At 44.4% G+C, this 22,217-nt stretch overlaps 1 protein-coding gene across 1 annotated transcript in view; it reads right to left on the reverse strand.

Annotated features, from left to right (window-relative positions):
• LOC147692109 (protein jagged-2-like) overlaps window positions 1-22,217 on the reverse strand; it is a 746,472-nt gene that overhangs the window by 111,262 nt on the left and 612,993 nt on the right. The window contains exons 9-12 of the mRNA XM_086938407.1: window positions 16,878-16,991; window positions 13,699-13,812; window positions 10,998-11,044; window positions 8,386-8,559 (exon numbers count right to left, since the gene is read on the reverse strand). Coding sequence (XP_086794533.1) covers window positions 8,386-8,559; window positions 10,998-11,044; window positions 13,699-13,812; window positions 16,878-16,991 — 449 coding nt within the window. The remainder of the gene's footprint in view (window positions 1-8,385; window positions 8,560-10,997; window positions 11,045-13,698; window positions 13,813-16,877; window positions 16,992-22,217) is intronic.

Here is a 22,217-nt window from a genome sequence, read left to right on the forward strand (position 1 = left end):
AAAGGACCTGCCAACTTGCCGGGATTTAGGCCTGAAGGGTTCCATGAGTGACTGCACCTGCCTGCAAGGTGATGTCTAGTGGCTCCATGGGACCACCTTTACCTCCTCCAGATGGCTCGACCAGGGGGCACACTAGCAGTGCAACTCCTGAGAGCTTCTTTGCCTCTGCGCCCATATCCGAAATATGGCACGGGTGCAGAGGAAAGGGGTTTCCTCTTTGCTTGGAGCCGCGCCCCCATGCAAATGAGGGAACATCCTCTGAAAATATTGCTAGTGCTTTATGTGGGCCAGCGCTATCGGTATTGTAGAAGGGGACGCACAAGCATATGCGGCCCCTCCTGTAATACCAAAGTGCCCCAGTGGCCCGCAAAGCAGGTGCAAAAGCCCATTGCAGCACAAGGGCACTTGTATAATATGGCCCCCGGTGAGCACAATCACTTGTAACATGATTGCCATCATGGAAGTTAGTTAGAGTGCCCATTTCATATCTGTGATCAGGAGAATTCACAACATTGCATTGGCCAAGTAGGCTGGGGTGGCCATCCAGGCCAGCTCAGAATACCTTACACCATGAAGAACTGAAAGCTGCCATGGGCAGTTCTAGTGATATTGACATGAACATATCAGATCATGGTGTTCCTATGCATCACACTTCACTTGCATGCTGATGGAATGCGGTTGCTTGAGATGCCTAAACATTTACCGCATGCTACAGCTGGGCTAGTAGCAGTATTTTTGCAGTCAATAACTCCTGACCATATAAGGAGGTGGCACTATTGCAGAAATATTACACAATGCTATCTGTGAATGCACATGGTGACATTTGAAGAGGTGTGTGCGGCATGCACACAACTACATTCATTAGCTGGTTTTGTGTTGGGAGAAGCAGGAGAACCATTTGATTTGATTTTATATTTATATAGCACTGACTAATACTCAAAGGCAACTAGGTGCTTCAACCTGATAAGAAAATGAATGGAAAGAGAATGAAGACACAACAGTTAGCCTGGGCAGTGATCGCGGAGTTCTGCAAAAAAAACTCTGCTGGGCTACGCAGAGCTCTGCAAGCGGCAGAGTGCATTAGATAAATGCCGTTCGCGGTGATTTTTTGTGCTGGGTGTTTGCCACACTTTGCAATCATCAGGAACGGCACCATGCCCGGCGCAAGTGGATGTTGCTTCCTTTCTGCCGCTCGAGAAGATATCTTACTCGAGCAGCAGATTTTCCAACGCAAACAGACGGTTTCTCAATGCGAGCGGTTGGGAGCATATGCGACCACTCGCAATGAAAAATCCGACCGCCTGCGTTGAAAAATCTCACCAGGAGATTGATCTTCCATGCCTGCGCTCGCCAACTTGACGTTGCCGATAGCAAATGAGGAAAAATCTCGCCGGCAGGGTGGATTCTCCTTGCTCGCACTCGCCAACTTGATGTTGATGAGTGGGAGCAAGGAAAAAAAACCCTGCTACATGGTGCAGGGTGTTCTGGAACTCCGCATGAACCGCGTGATGCGGAGTGCGAAAAACTTCACAAACTCCGCGAACGGAGCAGAGTTCACTGCCCGGACTTACACAACAGCAGATACCTGAGAACATTCTAGACAGTGACTACAGGATGTAAAGCCAGATCTTAAGGGCCTTCCTAAATTAAAACACTTCTGAAGAGTTTTTCAAGTGGGTGGGTAGGGTATTCCCCAATTTGCCATGACCTCTTGAGGTCTTCTGTGGCCAGAAGGCGAAGGTTTAACAATGTTTTTTCAAAGGGGCTTAGGGTACGGGTAGCTTGAGCCAAGATTGCATGTTTTGGAACACTCACTGGACATTCTCCAGAGGTTGATGTGTGAAGTGTGAAGGATCCGCCCCTGTACCTTCAGCAATCCTTGACCAGATGATTCCTACTATATGGGTCACGGCATTTGTAAACTGTCAGTGAGGTTAGCTTCCCGTCCTTTTATTATAATTGCCCCTAACTTTGGACCAACACAATTTGCAAACATGCAAGTTTATGATCTGGGGTTGGCTTTTATTTCGAAAATCTAATTTATTACTTGGACTCACGTGTAAGTAGAGTCCGAATTTGCAGCTACTCTTTGTGCAAGAACGCAATGCCTTTACTTCCCCCCCATATTTCAGAAATGTGTGAAGTTCTCCCATATTTTGGAAATTAGCTAGGTATTTTCGAAATTTTGGAAACTGCCTGCAGATATCTATTTCTTATAATCCACAGAAAGTGCGGAGAAGCATCAGTGGATAAGTGACAAGACTGGGTCCAACGGTGCTGCTATCAATTTAAATCCCTAAGGAAGAAACTCCTGTAACATAGTCAGAGTTCCACCTAGTGGTGGCGCCAAAGTACCACACAAAGCCCACCAAAATACTTTTTAGGTCGAGTTTACTCGAACCTATTGCTGTCCATCCAAAAGTTGACTTTTTACGATGCGCATTTTCAAAAGTTCACGTGAATCCCAATCACGTGACCTGCTCTCATGCACGAGCCTTCCCCCTGCCAGCAGCCTTTCTCCCTCCCCAGCCATCTGTTAATCCATGCTGCTTTTTCGCCACAATGTGTATCCTGGGCAATCACTGGATGTAAAAGTCAAATACATACCAATAAACTCGAAGCGCCTAAACACGTTATTGCTATCGTGAAGCGCGCATGAAGCATCCGAATTGCTGCACGCAGGCCAGATGTCAACAAAGCCAGGGATTTCTCCAAAGCCCATGCCTTTTCCTGTTCCATCTATATCTGCAGCGTTTAACCCATGTCTTCACTGTGGCAACATACTTCATTTTTAGTGCACTTTCTATCTAGTGGCTTTCCTACGGTGGCAGTAGGAGACATGCTTTTTAATCCACCCTTCTTTTTCGCCACAATGTGTAATTCTGGGTAATCACTGGATGTAAAAGTCAAATACATACCAATAAATTCGAAGCGCCTGCATGAAGCATCCAAATTGCTGCACGCAGGCCCGATGTCGACAAAGCCAGGGATTTCTCCAAAGCCCTTTTGCGTGCGACGAGTTGCATAGGCCTCGGCAGCGGCGCGCATTTAGTATCTGACTGTTATCGCTTGTTTTGTTTTGTTTTCTGAGCGATTTCATATAGCGCGAACTCCCACCCAAAACAGTGGCACCTTTTACATGAGAGCGAGTTGCATAGTACAAGAACCCATTGCCTTCTCAAAGCCGCAGGAACATTAACTAATTCTCCCACAGTCACAGTATAGTGAGCTGACATTCTAACTTGTACCTGGCTTTCTAGCTTTTCGCTTGTAGCTCTGGGCATTACGCCACATTCTTGTGCTTTGAGTACATTGACTACTGTCATGTCACTAATAGGGAGCTTTATTTATATAGCACACACAGCTCAGACGGAATCACAGGGGCTCATGCCACATCCAGCGCATTTTACATGTCCTGTTTTTACAAAATACCACTTTTTACCATTTCTTAATCTTATGGAAAAAACTACACTCTACGCTAATATAAAGCTTACTTGGGCTCCCGCCTCCCAGGGTTGCACGCAGACATGCTCTATATTTGGCTGAAACCCCTACACTACACTATGATAGAATTGTAATTTTAAATTTGGTTTCACTTTTGTGTGCGCAGCTACCACTTTCCAGAGCACATTTTTTTCTTGTCTCCCCATTATAATACAATATTATTTAATACAATATTTCTCACATGTTATATTAAATGGTGCACGTGTTCCTTTTATATCGATTAACATGCATGGAGTGCTCCAAAACCAAAATGCTATTTTGCTTCATTAGCAGTAACTCTATGCAGCGCCTCTAACGTTTCTTTCCTGCTCTTTTAAAACAGCTGAAACCAAACTTACAGCAACAGCGCACGGCGGGCTCAGAGAAATTGCCACACAGAGCTCCGGGGGAGGGGGAGTTGGGGGGGAGTATTTGGGAATAGACTTTCTTTGCCCATTGTTAAATATCACAAACAAGGCTGCATTTTATGCTAATAGGGAGCGTTATTAATAGCACAGAGGGCCCTGGATGGAATCACAAGAAAGCATGCCACATCCAGCGCACTTTACACGTTTTCTTTTTACAAAATACCGCTTTTTGACCATTTCTTAATTTAACGGAAAAAGCTACACTCTACGCTAATATGAAGCTCTGTTGCGCTCCCTTCCTTCCATGAGTGATATTATACTAAATGGGGCATGCGTCCCTTTTATTTGAATAAACATGCAGGGAGTGCTCCAAAACCAAAATGCTGTTTTGCTTCCATAGCAATAACTCCATGCATCGGCGCAAACCCTTCCTTCGATGGCCCTAGGGAAATTGCCACAAAGAGCTCCAGAGGAAGTCCCAGGGGCTTATGCCACTTCCAGCAGGTGATATTTTCATGCCGAAACGTTACATATATTTAAATTATCACTTTTTACTTATTTCTAAATATTGTGAACAAATTTGTACCCTACCCTACTACACAGCTCCGTTATTAGCACACAATGCTCCAAATAAAGTCACAAGTGCTCACGCCACATTCAACACAGTTTACACATATTCTTTTTAGACAATACCACTTTTAACAGCTTTTTAAAATTAGGGATAAAACATCAGGGACGCTAATAAGGTGCTCAAATACATCCAGCTGGAGTCCCAAAAGATCACGTCACATCCATCGCACCAGACTTCATTGGAATGCGCTCCACTCGCTCGCTGCCCTGCCCCCCCCCCCCCCCACCAGGCTCTTGAAGTGCGACGCTTCGCCAGCGCTTCCCTCCCACTCGTTTACTACTGCCTCCCCATGACCTCAAAGCAATGCGCTTTCAGCCCTATCACTACCCCTCCCACCTCCCAAACAGCATTGAGCCGTGAAGACTTGTTTCACTTAACAGCTCTCTGCTGTCGGTATTTTACCCCCTCGAGCGTTTTCCGTGCGGCACTGAGCTGCACAGACACACGCTTATATGAGTGGCCACATTTTTAGATGATGTGAACACCGCTTTACTTTCTTATCAACCATCTCCAACCACCCCCACCCACGGACAACACCGAAGGACTCACATGCTAACAAACACACTGAAAAAACGCAGCCATACTGGAATAAACACACTAATGTCTAATCGCCTTACAGATCAAAGATGACTTGAAGGTCTGGGTGTAAAAGGTGTTGGTTAACTTCTCATAATAACCTCCTGAACTCCTTTTCCCCTGTTGGCTCAATCTCAATGCCACAGCATCATTTAACGCCACAGCACCAATCAACGCCACAGCACCACGCAAAACCACAGCACCACTCAACACCACAGCACCACTCAACGTTACAGCACCACTCAACGCCACAGCACCACTCAACGCCACAGCACCACTCAATGCCACAGCATCACTCAACGCCACAGTATCACTCAACACCACAGAATCACTCAGCACCCCTCAATGCCACAACACAACTCAACGCCACAGCGTCACTCAATGCCACAGCATCACTCAACACCACAGCACCACTCAACGCCACAGCACCACTCAACGCCACAGCACCACTCAACGCCACAGCACCACTCAACACCACAGCACCACTCAACACCACAGCACCACTCAACGCCACAGCACCCTTCAATGCCACAGCATCACTCAACGCCACAGCATCACTCAGCAGAACAGCATCATTCAGCACCACAGAATTACTCAGTGCCACAGAATGCCACAGCACCCCTCAATGTCCCAACACCACTCAACTCCACAGCACCACTCAACGCCACAGCACCACTCAATGCACAGCATCCCTCAATGCCACAGCATCACTCAACACCACAGCATCACTCAGCACCACTCAATGCCACAGCACCACTCAACGCCACAGCACCACTCAACGCCACAGCATCACTCAATGCCACAGCATCACTCAACGCCACAGCATCACTCAACGCCACAGCATCACTCAACGCCACAGCATCACTCAACGCCACAGCACCACTCAACGCCACAGCACCACTCAATGCTACAGCACCACTCAACGGAACAGCACCACTCAACGCAACAGCATCACTCAGCCCCACAGAATCACTCAACACCTCTCAATGCCACAGCACCACTCAACACCACAGCATCACTCAACGCCACCGCATCACTCAACGTCACAGCATCACTCAACGTCACAGCATCACTCAACGTCACATCATCACTCAACGTCACAGCATCACTCAACGTCACAGCATCACTCAATGCCAACAGCATCACTCAATGCCACAGTATCACTCAACGCCACAGCATCACTCAACACCACAGCATCACTCAGCACCACTGAATGCCACAGCACCACTGAATGCCACAGCATCACTCAGCACCACTCAATGCCACAGCATCACTCAGCACCACTGAAGGCCACAGCATCACTCAGCACCACTGAAGGCCACAGCATCACTCAGCACCACTGAACGCCACAGCATCACTCTGTGCAATCATTCAACAACAACTGGTTCTTATATGTTCTCTCAATGTTTCAAGCTTTATTACAAACTAGCAGCCCGCCCCGGCGTTGCCCGGGGCAGAAGGGGGCTGGGGGCTGCATTTTGAGCATTTGCTTAGTCCTGGCCAGGCCCCCCGCCCGCTCGACATTGCGTATACCGCTGCCCGCCTCCCACCTCCCGCCTCCCGCCTCTGCCTTACCTCAGCCGTGCTCCGGACTTAGCCCCCACTCCCGGGCCCCCGCCCGCACCGACATTGCCCGGACCGGCTCCCGCCTCCCGCCTCGCCTTACCTGAGGCGCCGCGCCACTCGTCGCCGCTCGTCACCGCTCCTCCCCGCCTGTCGTCATCATGCAGGTGTAGGTCGCGGTTAGCGCTACGTCGCGGCCGGCGCTTGATTTAGGGGACTACTTTGTTTTTAAACTTTAATTTTTTAATTTACGTTTTATTTTATTTTATGCAGCCTATGTCCATCTACACACCCTGAGGATTACAACAATGTATTGGGTGTGTGGATTGGCGCTGTGGTTCCCGAGTTTACCTTGCCAAAAGGTGTCTGTTCTCTCTTTATAATAGTAGTATAGATGTCACAAAAAGATGTTAATATTTCACTTCTGTTCTTGGATTTTCATCACAATAAAATACACTGAACATAATCTTCCCAAAAGTTATTTACAAAAGTTTAAGCTATTGCCAATATAAATTACAATAACTTTTATTTAAGTATTAATTATTAAAAAAAATAAAAGCCATTGTTATTTGTAATATTAATACATCTAAGTCATGTAAATACAACACATATTGCATTGCAAATGCTATAGATGTCACGTTTGCGAAAGTTAAAACTATTGGCATTGTAAATGACAAAGCTATTAATATCGCTAGTTTCAAAACCAACACATAAATAAAATATTTGTCATTTACAATACCAATAGCTCAAACGTTCCTAATGCGAGACCTATTGCATTGCAAATGCTTGGTTTTTTTTCAGTGAATTGGACGCATCCAAAATGGCAAAATCCTGGAGCTCTGCTAATACTTGCACTGCTTCTGGTTACCAACACTGTAGCCACACCAACCGAGGCACTATTTATTTAAATGGAAACAGCTGAGCCTTAGGCAGGGCTGAGCAGTGTGCACCAGCATGCACAGGATTGGCACGGAAGACGCGGCCTAAACAGCTTAATCAATTTAAGGGGTGTTTTACAGACAGAACAAGCCCAGACTGGCTGCGGAACGATGTATAAGTGCTTCGAAACACCGACACAAGACCAGAGCGCTACTGACTAGAGACATATTGGGGGCAGAGACATTCACGTGAGGGTGCCAGGAGATACCCCTTTGGGGATGAGACGTTTGCTCTATATTAAATGTCCATTAACATAACATAACATAACAAAGGAGAGGGAGACAGAAACCCTCATATTTTTATTAGCTTGCCATCTGAACTTTTAGCATTGTTGAAAAATAAACGCAGCTAGTGATTTCTGAATAAAGCCGGGTTCATTATTTTGGTGATTACCTTGAGGCAAAAAATATGTTCACTGTAATTTTTGCATTTTTCTTAGGTTTCCTAAGCACTTTTTACCTCATTTTTTTACACAAAAATGTGAAAATATTTCTGTAGATGTTCCATCTATTTAGCGAGGGACAGGCCAACGAGGTGCAGGCATGGTTTGAGTTGCTTCATTTGAGCGTGCGGCACAAACATATTCCGCGCCACGTTTGTCCTGACACAACTTGATTTTTCATTCCCATGATGCGATTGTATGGGATTTCAGTGGTACAAAATGGTACAGAAAACAACAAATAGATTTCACAGTATGAGAAGGAAGGAGAGAGAGAGGGGGGAGAGAGAGAGAGAGAGAGAGAGAGAGAGAGAGGTAGAGAGAGAGTGAGGGAGAAATAGAGTGTGTGTGTGTGTGTCAAGGTAGAAAAGTCCCATTTTACTTACCTCGCAAAATAGACCGGTGACACCACTTGGGCAGCTGCAGAAGAAATGCTTCCCCACTTCCACACAGCGGCCTCCATTCTGGCACTTTAGACCGCTGCAGTTCCTAACCTCTGTGCCACAGTCGGGGTCCACATAACCTGGAGGGCAAAGGCACTTGTAATTGTTTCCCAGTACCTACAGAAGAAAAAAAAACACACTTGATATCATAAATAAGTTCTATTTAAATTGCCAATTCGTCCACAACAAGATATGATCTTTAGAAAATCAGGGTTTTCTTAGAAATCGAGTCACGGATGAAGCAGAATTAATCGAAAACATATTTTGTAAATGTAAATGTAAAATGTGGGTGTACTTGTAAATGTGGGTGTACTTGTAAAGTGCACTGTGACTCCAAGGAGTATCCTGGTGCTGAAGACCGCTGGGGAACCCGTCCTGGTTTTCCCTGTGATATGGTCCCTTTCTGGGTATCTCCTAGGTGAAACCAGGCATCCCCAGCGTCTGTGGGAGGCCGTTGTAGAGATGAGGCAAGCTTAATGCCCAGACTTGCCGAGTGTGTTCCCTGGTTAGAGTAGGCACCGAGGCGAGATTTATCAAGTCCGTTTGACCCTGGTCCACGACCCTGCCGCATCGGGAATTGAACCCTGGTCGCGGGCCATTCTCTGCTTACGGGTCTGCCGCCTCTAATCAGTGAACCACAACACTCCATTTTTTATGCTGTCCTCGCTTCCAAATAGATCGAGTCAAATACTCTGTGTGTGCAATGGCTGATCCTGGCCAGGCCAACGACGCCCCAGGAGAGGAGGTGAAAATGCAGCCCATCATTTTATGAATCTACTGTGTCAATAGATTGACAGGTCACTCAGACTGTTGCTGTGGGTTCTTACCCTCTGAAATTACTGTGCAGAAAGTTTAAATGCTGTTTTTTTTCTAGAAATGTTCTTGATGAAAATAAAAACACACTATGTACACAGGTACGCCTTTTGCTTCTAGTTCATCTAATAACTACAGGTACTTCTGCCCTACAAGGGGCTTTAAAGATGCATTTACCTATGAAGACAAGTAATTTAAAATGGAGGAAAATCGAGTTGAAAGTAGGGAAAGATAAGGGAGACCACAATATCAACTGTGAGTGTTCAGTGCCTAGGGTTTCTGCTTAACTTGCTCAGAGCATGCGTTTACAAAATCATCTGCTCACAGCCCTGAATGTCCTCTTCCTGTTCCCTTATAGTGTTTTCACACTTCTAGAGTGACAGGAAACTGAGGCAAAGCAGTCATTCTCTAGAATTTCTGCTGGAGTATAATTTCCAGAGACTCTACACCACACAGTGACGGCTCCTCCGCTAAGGCCGAGGAGCGTCGCCCCACTGCTCAAAAGGGAAAATAAAATGATAATAATGTATTGTTATTTTCATTTTATTTTTCCTAATGCAGTCAGAGGCGGGCGGGGCTGGCCAGAGCAGGGGGAGGCGTGGTTTGCACTCCTTAAGTGCACATGAACTGGTTGTCCTTCCCTCTTGGGCCGAGCAAACAGTTCATGCACACGTTGCATGTTCCTCACCAGGCTGCATTACACAGCCTGGTGAGGACCAAGCACAGGCTCCCTGTTCCAGTCTGAGCAGCGGTTCACACGCTCAGACCAATCACAGTTGTGCATTGCAGCACTGTGATTGGCTCAGAGGAGCCTGTGTGTCTGGGTGCCTCCTGCTGCCAGCCGGGACAGGAAGATCAAGAGGATGAGGGTGGATTCGGAGGAGAGGCGGCTGCCGGCTGTTAAAGGTAAGTCCTTTTCATAAAATTACAATCCTCCTCCAACCCCACCACCCCTTTTGGTAGCAGCCGCTGCTGACACCAGTCAATATTGTGCAAGATCCCTCTCCATCCGGAGAATATGGAAGCCTTCAAATGTCTCTGTGCTCTTCTAGCCCAGAGTGTTCTAGCTATGCTAAGGTTCTCAACAGGTCATATGGGTAGCACATCTCTTTGCCTCCATCTCAGTCTGGCTGTTTGATGATCTGGTTCTGCTTACTGGTGCCACACAGCTCCAAAGCAAGCGTACTACGAATACAAGAGGGGGGGGGGGCATCTCTGTCTAGTTCCTCTGATGATACTAAATAAATCTGACAGAAAAACTCCTTACTTTCTGTGTGCCGTGATTTTCAGAATCAGTATTATGACTCTGTTGATGTCCTACTTGCCTCTGTCAAACCTCTGCAGAGTTCTGAATAAACAGATCAACTGGATCAACAGCTTTCTCCCCACCAAAAGAAAGCACTACATCTGGTTCAAAATATTTCCTGGTTTGGCGCATTACGAGGATCCAATTACAAAGTTCACCTGAGGTCTAATAAGGTTAGACACTGTGGGTCAGATAAGCCTCACTGCCCGTATAATGTACTTTATTTCTACATTAATCAGAATTGTCAAGCTCATATTAACAGAAGCGCAGGGAGAAAGAGTTACTTCCTACCTTGCTTGCTTCTAAGGACGGTGTGCCCTGCAGAAGTCCCAATACATAAAATATGTACAAAATGTCACCTTGTTGTCATTTTTTATGATTTGCAAATATAAACCTATGTCAGAGTCCTGTACACTACACAGCATGAACTACCCACCTGGCATTTCCCTCCATTTCGGCATCGTCCAAGGCACACATCACTTCCTGTACACAGTGATAAAGAACAGACAGTATTTAGTAATGGAAATGAGTAAAAACTCACAATGAAGACCAAATGAGCAATTGCATTTGGGAGCTGTACTTAGGTAAGCACAGATACCACCCCTGTAAAGTCAGAATGGCAACACCGAGGCAGACATATTCTAGGAAAATGATCCCACGATCTCTACAACAGTGAAAGTGACTCCCAACATTATCTGTGATCAAAAACAGGGGGAACCAGTACCCCATGCCTCTGATCCAGACACAAGCTCAACATCATTAGGGAGCACAATCACAAACACAATACACAACAAGCATTTGCAATGTAATAGGTCTTGCATTTACGTGAGTTTGAGCTATTGGCATTGTAACTGACAATGCCTTTTATTTAGGTCTTCTTTTTTAAAACACAAATAAACGGCATTTTCATTTACAATGACAATAGCTTGAACGTGCATAAATGTGAGTCTGCGTGTCATTGTAAATGTTATAATGTTCGCCACCCCCCCCTTGCTCGGCCCTAACAAAAGCAGTGTGCACTTTTAATAAAATAACTAAATAAGTACACCGCTATAGTTAAAGCGGACGTGCTATTATTTTAATAAATACATTGCTAAAGTGGCCAGCGATAAGTAAATAACTAATTAAGCTTGGTCGCTACAGTTAAAGCGGATGCGCTATAATTTAAAAATATACATTAGTAAAACCAGGCCTGCTGAGATGTCGTGGGTGGAATAAGGAAGATCATTTGAGAAAAAAGTGCTTACCGACTTATGAAGGAGACCGTGTAACGCCACAAGTAAAAGATCCAGTCCTCATGGGCGGTATCAAATGGAGACAGGGCGGTAACAAGGAGGGACTAACAAGCCTCACAATGAATCAGAAGCCAGCATTTACCAAGGACAATGACACCAGCCAATAAAAAGTATGGGCGGAGAGTGGGCGAGGCTTACACAGCATACTCAAATACTGCATGCCTTGCAGAGTGAGCAGCATATGAACGCTGCCGCTAGGCTCGACCTAAAAAAGGTTTCTTTCTGACCTTGTCATTGGCAAGTTATCTGAATGTAGATTCCATCAGTCATATATCCACCCAAGTAAACAGGTTTGTGGACAAACAGACATTCCAATCACTGATATCTGTAACTGAAATTTTGGACCTTCCAAGGGCCTTTCTTCATAGCCAAAAATATGAAAGTCAAGTAGAGCTATTTTGGGATCAAGCATATCTCAGTCTACATAATGTAATCAGAAGCAGTCCAACAAGTCACAGCAGTCAACAGATTCAATGCAAAAACAAAAAAGTACACCAGAAGCTATCTATAAATAATAGACAAAGCAAACATTCAAATGTATTATCAACACAGAAGTATGCAAAAAAATCCACCAGTGGCCCACCAAAGATGGCCTTTACTGATCAGACATGAATGAAGTAGGCAGGCAGACTGTATTTAACTAGTCACCAGAACAAAACAGATAAAGTAAACGGTGCCAATATTTGGGCAAGTCAAATATACTTAAAGAATTAAGTACAAACTAGTGGGCCTTATGCTGTTGGACCATACTGAGGCAAGCTATATCGCTACATGTTACCACAAGAAACGCAAGGAAATGGATCCATTATACAACCAAAAAAATGTAAACAACACTGGCCAATGACCAAGGCAAGATGTGTGCTTTCAGCAACTTGCATGTAACAATAGTGTTTAGGAAGGGGGAAACACCTAAGATTCAGTGCTCTTATAATCCATAAATTTGCTACATATGCCTTTCCGGGTAAATGTTAACATCAGACTGGTAAAGAGCAGTTTTCATTGGCTTCACCTGAGGATTAAGGCCCTAAACTAAATATTTAAACGGTGAAATAATGCCAAAAGTAATGGCTTGCTGAAAAGAGCCTTTGGATCGATTTCTGTGAATTGCTGGTTATGTTCACCATCTGGAAGGAATGCTGTGACACAATCAAGCAGTGTTTAACTTCTCCCTTCCTCAAGCTTTTCTTTTATATAAATGTCCCAACTCTTCCTCGTAATACTCCTGAAACTCTACGTACCTGGAATTCAAAGTTAACCCACAGTACCTCTGCATGTGCATTTGCCTAATCTGTAATATCCCTCTGCGAGTTCAGGAGTAGTAGTTCATAGCTGTTAAATCGGTAATTCTAGACAAGTTAATCCATAGCTTCCTTTCTTGTATGCCTCAGGTATTCTAATGTTTTTCTCTTCCTCCAAGACACTCTGATGCTTTCTAGGGAAGCAAAACACATCCTGTTTGGGAACTGCAGAAACTGATCATTAGATCTTGCATGGGTCCAGCATAAATTTACATTATCAGATGCAACTTGTCACCAACTCAAGCGTCAACCAATTCAACTCTTCTGTAGACAACATATGGATTGCGAACAGGTCCTGTTTGCTACCAATTCTAAGATAATTTGGTGTTCTTTATCTGAGGCCAACACATATACTAGCTCACACAACATACTGGAGAGGCTGAGAGACTGACTAATTGACAATCTTCATCCACCATGGGAGAATGCCCTGAGTCGGTCTTGGACTAACAAGGGGCAAGAGAGTACATGTTTGACCAGCAGAGGTGCCATAAGGCCTCCTTGCATCACAAGCAAAAGATCACAAATGGTAAAAAAAAATTCTTACTGATGTTGCAGTTTTGACCAGTCCAACCCTCACGACAGTCACAAAAATATCCTCCAATCAGGTTTTTGCATCCTCGAGCATGCACACAGGGGCTGTGATCACACTCATTGGAATCTGTAACAGAACACGATTACAATACAGCATAAAATGTTATTAAAATGTACATAATCTGTAGGTGCAGGATACATCAATAGAAAGTCACTTTAGTACTGGTTATTCCCTTCTTCCAGCTGATATTCCATCTCCCTATCTTTCTCTCCATCTCTCTCTTCTGGGTCATCAACTATTTGTATTCCTCCCACAGCCAACACGCGTTTGGACCCTTTGCAGCGATTGGATCTGGGACTTGTTCAATTGATACATACACAGTAATTTAATGAGTGGATCAAAAATGGTGTCTGTAATTCTGTTAGCTTTACTTTGCTGGGTGCGCCAGTCCCTGCTCAGCATAATGCATTGTGGCGCTCCTGGGCCAACGCCAGGGAATGACTGCTGATAGGATTAGTAAAGTCGTAATCAGAAAAACGGTGGACTGCCACTCCTGCGCCTCCACGAGTCTGGCAGCTACAAGACCGCCAAACTCGTAATCAGGCCCTAAGGTTTTTTTTTACTCTCTTCCTTTTTTTGTGTCTCTATCTGTCTTTCTATGTATTAGTTCCTCTCTACCCAGTTCTACTCACCAGCCTTTTTCTGCCTCCCATCTTGTTCTTTGCTTGCCTTCTGCCCAGCTCAAGAGCATGATGCCATCTCCTCAACTTTAAAATCTGACTGAAAAGCAGAAGGCTAAAATGACATGGTGATAAAGCTCAACTATGTCACTTGGGACCTAAATATTTTTGCTGTTCCACGTTCGGTTGCTATCAACTTTTTTCTGTAACCCCAATCTTCAGGTAATCATGAATGCTCTTGGAAGGAGAAGAGGCACACACTGGCACTCCAGTAGAGGGGCCTTGCGTCACAATTTTCAAACTACATTACATTCTTTGCAATATGACATGTTTGGAACAGATGGCTCTGCATTGGATTCTTGGTGCTAAGACTGAGCTTTATGAGCAGAAAGGAGTAGTGGCCCTAGAGCCCTGAGGACAAGGAGCCCTCTGTACTCCAATTAAGGCTCCACTGCCATGCTGGTGCTTTTAGACCTGTCAGCAGCGTTTGACACGGTGTCCCATCCCATTTTATTAGATTGCCTTAATTGTATAGGCATCCAGGGGAAGGCGCTGAATTGGATTACATCTGACCTGCATGACCAAGAACAACAGGTCTCGACCCAGCCTTTCATCTCGCCCGCTAAACCATTAAAATGGGGGTACCGCAGGGTTCAGCCCTGAGCCTGATTCTTTTTAATATCTACCTAACACCCATGGCGGAGTTCATCGCCAAAATGGGGATCACGGTGACATCCTACGTGGATGACACTTAGCTGCTGTTCACCTTCAGCGGAGTGTCAGATTCCACCTTTGACCCACTTAAAGAGTGCCTTCAAAACATATAAGCTTGGATGAACCACAACTTCTTAAAGCTAAATGCTGACAAGACGGAGGTCTTGTGTTTTTTAACCAAGCTATTCCCTTGACGAACTTGTGGTGGCCAATTGAATTGGGAGAGGCTGCCACTCAGTGGAATCTGTCAAGAACTTAGACCTGTTCCTCGCCACCCACGTTCAACTGGTATCTGTGGCCTGCTTTGGCAAATGTAAAACTATCGGAAAATTTATTGATTTCTTGCCAGAGTCTGCTCGCAAAACCGTGGTCCATGCTTTAGTCACTTCCCACCTCGACTACGCTAATGGTCTGTCCATGGGCATGCCGATTGGATTGATCCATAGCCTCCAGATTATTCAGAATGCTGCAGCTAGACTAGTCTGTAAGGTCCCGCTCCGCCAACGCATCTCACCCCACCTCTGGCAACTCCATTGGCTGCCGATAGCCAAATGTTTCGAATATAAGGCCCTTAAGTTTGCCTTCCGAGCGTATCAAGGGAAAGGGCCTAACTACCTGAGATTTCGTCCATTTCAACAGGACAGACGCCTAAGGTCTAACCACAAATGTTACCTCTCCACCCCCGGTTTTGCAAAGGCACAAATGGGGGGTAGGACATTCGAGGTGGGGACCACCAAGTGCTGGAATAACCTTCCGTCCCACCCACACATGATGCAGTCCAAACAGGAATTCGGAAAGGCCTTGAAGACCTGACTCTTTAGTCGTAATGACTAGATATGCAATCTCCTCTACTTTGGGCACTGTCTGTATAAGCGCCGGGACACCCCATTTGGGGTGACTGTGCACTTTATAAATGTCTTTATTTATTATTATTATTTAATATCCAGTCGGAGGCTGGAGAGTCAATTTCCTTTGCTTGTATTAAGGTGCATGGCACCCTTGTCATACCACTGATTAAACTAAGGGACAATCCCAGCTGGCATGTTCTGCTGTAGTTAATTCTCAAATTACCACTTGCCACCACCACCGGGACCCACAGATGCTAAGGAATGAATAGCAAAATCTTCCTATGGATCTTCATTTTGTGGAAAGAGGAAGAAAGCGTTATATTAATTTGTTCCTCAAGATTTTATCCATGTTAACTAGAGGACATGGGGTGTGGTGGTTAAACTCAATCTCACTAGGCACAAAAAGTAGCTTCACAGACTTTCTTAGCCCATGATTAGCACTTCTGTCTTGTCAGCATTGAGCGTCCACAGTTTACTAATTATTCAGGCATGGAAGGTCGATGAATTAGACTGAAGAAAATGCTGGTTGAGCAAAGTGCAGAAGAGCTTGGTCATCTGTATAACAGGCTTACTAACCACACTGACAGATCTTATAATAGCCAATTAGCTTATCACAAAAAGGACTTGGGATGGGACAGTAGTATTCCTTATACAACTTGGGAGGTAACAAGACACCCACCCACTCCCAGCAGTCTGTGTTGTCCTGGCATGGTTGGGCGAAGGCCATGCATAGCACAACCAACAAGTTAGATGATCTCCCAAGATGATCTGCCAGTTTGTTCTTCCTTCAACTAATTCCAATATTTCAGATATTCTATCGCTATCCCATTTGCCATTGCTCTTACCCCATCTATGAATCGTTCTCTCTCAACCACATGCACACATTTAAAGGGTATTTATATTTCCATGCAATGATAGTGTTCCATTAAAATGGAATGAGGGTGCCTACCAAGTTGGCATGTCCTTCCGGTCCATTCTGGAGGGCAGTGGCACAAGAAACCGCTGGCGAGGCTTTCACAGGTACCGCCTTGGGCACACGGCATGGAAATACACGCATCGACTTCTGTGGATCCAGATTTGGAAAACATGGAAGAAACAGACAAACCGGAACTGTAAAGAGAGCCCACTTTTTCTGAGACTTCACACAAACAGCTCTCTTCACTTTCATCATTCTTTTGACAAACTGAAAGGACTCACATTTTAATCTTGGGTGTCAGCCATATACATCTCCTTTGACCAATGTTGGATGTTAGGGACTCCTCAAGTGAACAATTCCTACTCTAGCACTTTCTACCCAGTGTTGCTAGACTCACATGCACAGCCCTCCAGTAATACATTTCTTTTTGCAGTGCTGACCACTCGTAGACTGTCACATGACACTATATTGAGGTCGATAATAAAGACCTACAAAAATATATAACCTAGTGCATGGCTTACCACTACACTGCCGCGGTAAGCAAATAATATTGCATTATTGCTCATTGCCAAGGGCTACACTGGTTATTAAAGACTCTGAACCACAGTCATGGGCCTGAACCGCAGGCAAGGTAATATAACAAGGTAGAGGGACTTTAATAACCAGTTTATCACAAGGCACAAGAGCTCTAGTGCTCTTAGGACATTCCATCCACTGAGGATAGAATGTTCTAAAATAAACATGGAAAAACAGAAAGACAAACATTGGAATGTTGGAGCACAAAGTCTATCCCAGCCAGTATTGGGCACGCGGCAATCTATTGTTGTCAATTAAGTGCTCAACTTTCCTATGTACTAATTACTATTCTCACCTAAACATTTACTTACATTATTCTTATCTTGCAACCTACTTGTTATGTTGATGTAGTGGATGTAATATTGACATTTATAATGTAAAGGCAATGGGGTCTGTATTGTATTGCACGGAATTATGGGGCAGTTCGAATACTAATAGTTTAGACATTGTGGAACATATGCTTTTGAGATCTATACTAACCCTTCCCCCAAGTATTTCCCTCATGCCAGTATAACACAGAGAAAGATTTCGCACAAGATAGAATGAAGACTACTCCACTGATGTGACAGATTGGGAAAATTAAGCTGTACCATTTGAATAGTTGTAATGGTGGGTTTTTGAGTTGTAATGGTGGGATGCTTTGAGGTTTTGAATTCAATAGCAGAAAGCATCAATATTACCTCTGGATGCAAGAATAACATATTCAGGTACAATAAAGTACTTTTAACATAGTTTATAAAAAGTCAAGCAGAAAAAGACCCTGTAGAAAGCCACCCAGATTTATATTGTTCTAAATGTATTATAAAATATAATATCACAATTATTGAATATCAAATATGCAAAGTTTTTGTGCGGTTGTAGTTTCAACAGAAGCACACTATAATATGGCAAATCAGAATGTTCACATGGAATAGCTAATGCGTGTCTTGTGTTTGTGTCTATGAGGTGTCAAGTGGTCCTTGGCAGGCAGCTTACAAGTATTATTCAATCTGGTGGGTAGGGTTAATAAAGTTTGTGACGCACATCGTTCAGTTAATGGTTGCATACTGAAGAATAAAGATGTGCAAAACATGTGTGGCCTGGTCTGGTACATGTTCCCAAGCTGGGTAGGATGCTACAACTGGCGATGAGATAGGGGATATATGCCCGCAAAGGTTATAAGAGTGCTCTCCCTTAGAGTTTGCTTTGGTCCAGCAAACTGCTCATGTGTAACACGTGCGCCTCAAGAACCAATCTACTGTGGGTGTATGTTGAGTCAAAGTGCAATTCCAGCTTTTGATAGGCCTTTGAAGAAGCTGAAGGTCCTACGGAGGAGCACAATTAATAAGCCTGCCAAAAATATACTGGTATGGCCGAAAGAAGGGATATTGCACCACAGCATAACACAGAGCCAGCAAAAGTACAAAGCAGAAATGCTAAGTGACAACCAGGTATGAGGAAGCACCAAATTAAGTGACAGTCAGGTGCAAGAAAGTGATAAAGGCAAAGCTGACCAGGCACAGAGAAACCCTAAAGTCAGCAATAGTCAGGTATAAGGCATAATGCCGAAAGTGGTGAAGAGCATGTGCAAGAAGTGAAACCATTTCTCACTGTGGAGAAGAAAGATGGCGCCTGCCGACCTCAGCTCGAGCGTGACGACCAAAGTAACAGTGAGCAGGCTAATACTTGCAAAGCTGCCACCTGGCCAAGAGACGCTGAAGATCAAATGCTGCCTGAACAGCAAATACTCTCGATGTCAGTAAGAATCAGCACAAAATACAATGTTGCTGTGTTCCTGAAACCACCACCTCCTTTTGTACCGCTAAAAAGCAGAAGATTGGCACCAGATGGACTGCCTGGATTGAAACGTTCAATGACTTCATGGATAGTAAAGAAGAAGTAGAAGGCAAAAAGATCATCAAATACTTAAAGAACCTTGCAGGTGACAAAAAAAGAGGTGATAAAGAAGATACCACAAGCTAAGTACGTATCATACCATCAAATCAAGAAGACGTTGGAGGCCAAGTTCAATCCAATGCCGAATGTCGACTATTAAAGATACACTTTCAACCACGCAAGACAGCAACCTGGTTCGATGATGGATGAGTTTGTTGAGTGACTTGATAGGCAGATAAAGCATTGCAAGTTCAGTGAATTCAATGACGAAGAAGCCATGCTTCTTAGAGTTATCGATGGTTGCCTCTGTGATTGCATGTTGTGAGAAATGCTCAGCTTGGAGAAAGTGCTCATGGCTGCAAGGGCGGAGGAATGTGCTAATTGGCTAGCTGTTGATATGGAAGCTGGAACAACCCAAAATGAATCAGCATTGATCATGAAAAGCAAGCAGAAACACAAGGTAGAGGCCTAGAGAGTGATGTACCAGAAGAAAAATAGATTGTGTTTCCACTGTGGATTTTCCTTTCCACATGAAGGTACATTTTCCACTATTGGACAAATATGTCAAGGCTGCGGGAAGGAAAACCATTTCAGAATGGGTTGCAAAGCAAAAGAAAAACTAACGGCATCATGGAAAGACGAGAAGATGGGCGCTAGAAAGTTCCAGAGCTGTACAAAAGGGGTACAAAAGGGGGTGGTGATGGATATATGGCCATGTCTGAACTGGGGTGGCAGAGTGGGATAAAGAACGGTGATGGATTAAACCCAGATCTGTTGACTGGGTGTGAGTGTTTGATTGGTTCAGATGCTCCGTCCATCACCACCCCCTTTTGTACCACTTTGTTCGCGATAAGTTGGCAGGGTATGCTCAGACGTGAGTCCCTTGCTCACTTTGCCACTGGATTCAAGCAAGCCGGGCTGAAGACGACTGAAATGCCAGAAACCGATAGATAGATGTACGATGCCGATGTCAGTCACAGACCAATGTGCGCATGTAGGATTGGCAGCTTGCAAAGAAAAACACAAATCTAAAAAACATTGCCCCATGAAGCAACAACTGTCATTGGGTGGTAGAGGGTGGTGGGCGGGCTCTAGGGGAGGGGGTGCAGGGTTTCTTAGGGGGTGGACAGGGGAGGTGGGGAGGGGGTGGGCATACAGGCAGGGAATCAGGACAGGAGCCTTAGTCAGGGCTATAACCAGGACCAATATTTTGGAATTTAACCTCGTAACAGATGGGACATTCAAAAAAAGGAGGTCTATGAGATTGGGCAAAGTACTAAAAATAAGTAGGGCAGGACCTAATTTCATGAATGGCTAAATTAAGAATATTACCCATTAATATTTGTGGCCTTAACGATCCGAAGAGAAGACAGAGAACAGCAATAGGTCTTAAATCAATCGGGGCGGAAATTATATGTCTTCAGGAGACCCATGTGGAGGGGTCCCAAATGCAGCTCCTGAAAACTCTCGGATATAGATTGGTCACAGCTACAACACAGGCAACTAAAACACGAGGGGTGGCTATTTTGGCAGGTGGAGGGGGGCTTCAATTTATAAGCTCAACCGACGATAAATTTGGATGGTGGGCAATTACGGAGTGCCAATACGGTGTTGGAAAAAAAGTAACTATTTGCTCTGTGTATGGGTGTGTTACAGATGATCCAGACTTCCTGGAATTTATGTCTAATGAACTGGTACACTGGTCGTTCCCAATGATCGTATGTTGTGATTTTAATCTAAACTTACCATCTGACTGGTCGTCGGGGCACAATTTTGTATACCAGGGTAGGAAACCAAAAGTATTTAGAGCCCTCCAGGAATTATTCAATACACATGGGATATACGATTGTTGGCAGTTGAAACACCCAAATAATCCTGGCTTTACCTTCTTCTCTCACCCAAATTCTAAGTTTCTCTAGGCTGGATTATATATTTGCCTCCCACACTATCATATCCAAGTGTTTGATAGATAGATTACCCAGGGTTCTATCAGATCATAATCCCCTAATTTTAAGTATTGACACCGGGGAGATACAACAGGACCACAATAGATGGACATTTGAAAGGGCTCTATTGGTAAACGAAAAATATTGTCAGCTCATGGAAAGCTGGATTCCAGAATTTCTAGGGTATAATCTGGGTAGCGCTCCGTTGGAAGTGGTTTGGGACGCACTCAAGGCGGGAATCAGGGGAGAAACTCTCAGATTCTCAATTAAGAGCAACCAAGAGGCGAAACAAAACTTAAAAATATTGCAGGAAAATCTAGCAATAACGGAAGAATATCTTATAAGAGCAGTTCGGGGGGGGCTTGGATATTGAAGGGGCAGTACAAGATGTAGCCATCGAAAGGAACAAAATAGTAGAGATCTTTACTGGAAAAGCAATATGCAAAGCTACTTTGAATAAAGAGAAAATTTACGAATTAAGTGAGCCGGTAGGACATCAACTAGCAGTCCGAACAAGACAGCAGAGCATGGCAAACATGATTAAAGAGATCAGATATCCTATTAATGGCCTTACACAAGACCCCAAAGAGATAAGGGAAGCATTTGTGAATTATTACCAGGACTTATATATGGAGACTAACAAAAGCCAGGTCAAAATTGAGGAATATCTAGGTTCAGTCATGGGGAATCAGCTCCCACAAGCCCTGTCAGAGATACCTCAATGGGTAGAAATCCTTCTGTCAATAAACAGCCTTTCCCCAGGAAAAGTAGCCGGTTTAAATTTTCACAGAATTTTATGCGAGATTTCATAAGGAATTTTAACTGAATTAATGGCTCATGTTTTCAAGGAGGGCGGCCACCGGAATCTTGGGCTTGTGCGAAAATTATTGTATTCCCTAAGAAGAACAAAGACCCCACAGAGTTAGGGGCCTACCACCCATATACTTTAATAAATAGTGACTCTAAAATCTATTCT

Source organism: Lissotriton vulgaris, chromosome 9 (assembly GCF_964263255.1).
Source record: "Lissotriton vulgaris chromosome 9, aLisVul1.2, whole genome shotgun sequence".
NCBI classification, from domain to species: domain Eukaryota; kingdom Metazoa; phylum Chordata; class Amphibia; order Caudata; family Salamandridae; genus Lissotriton; species Lissotriton vulgaris.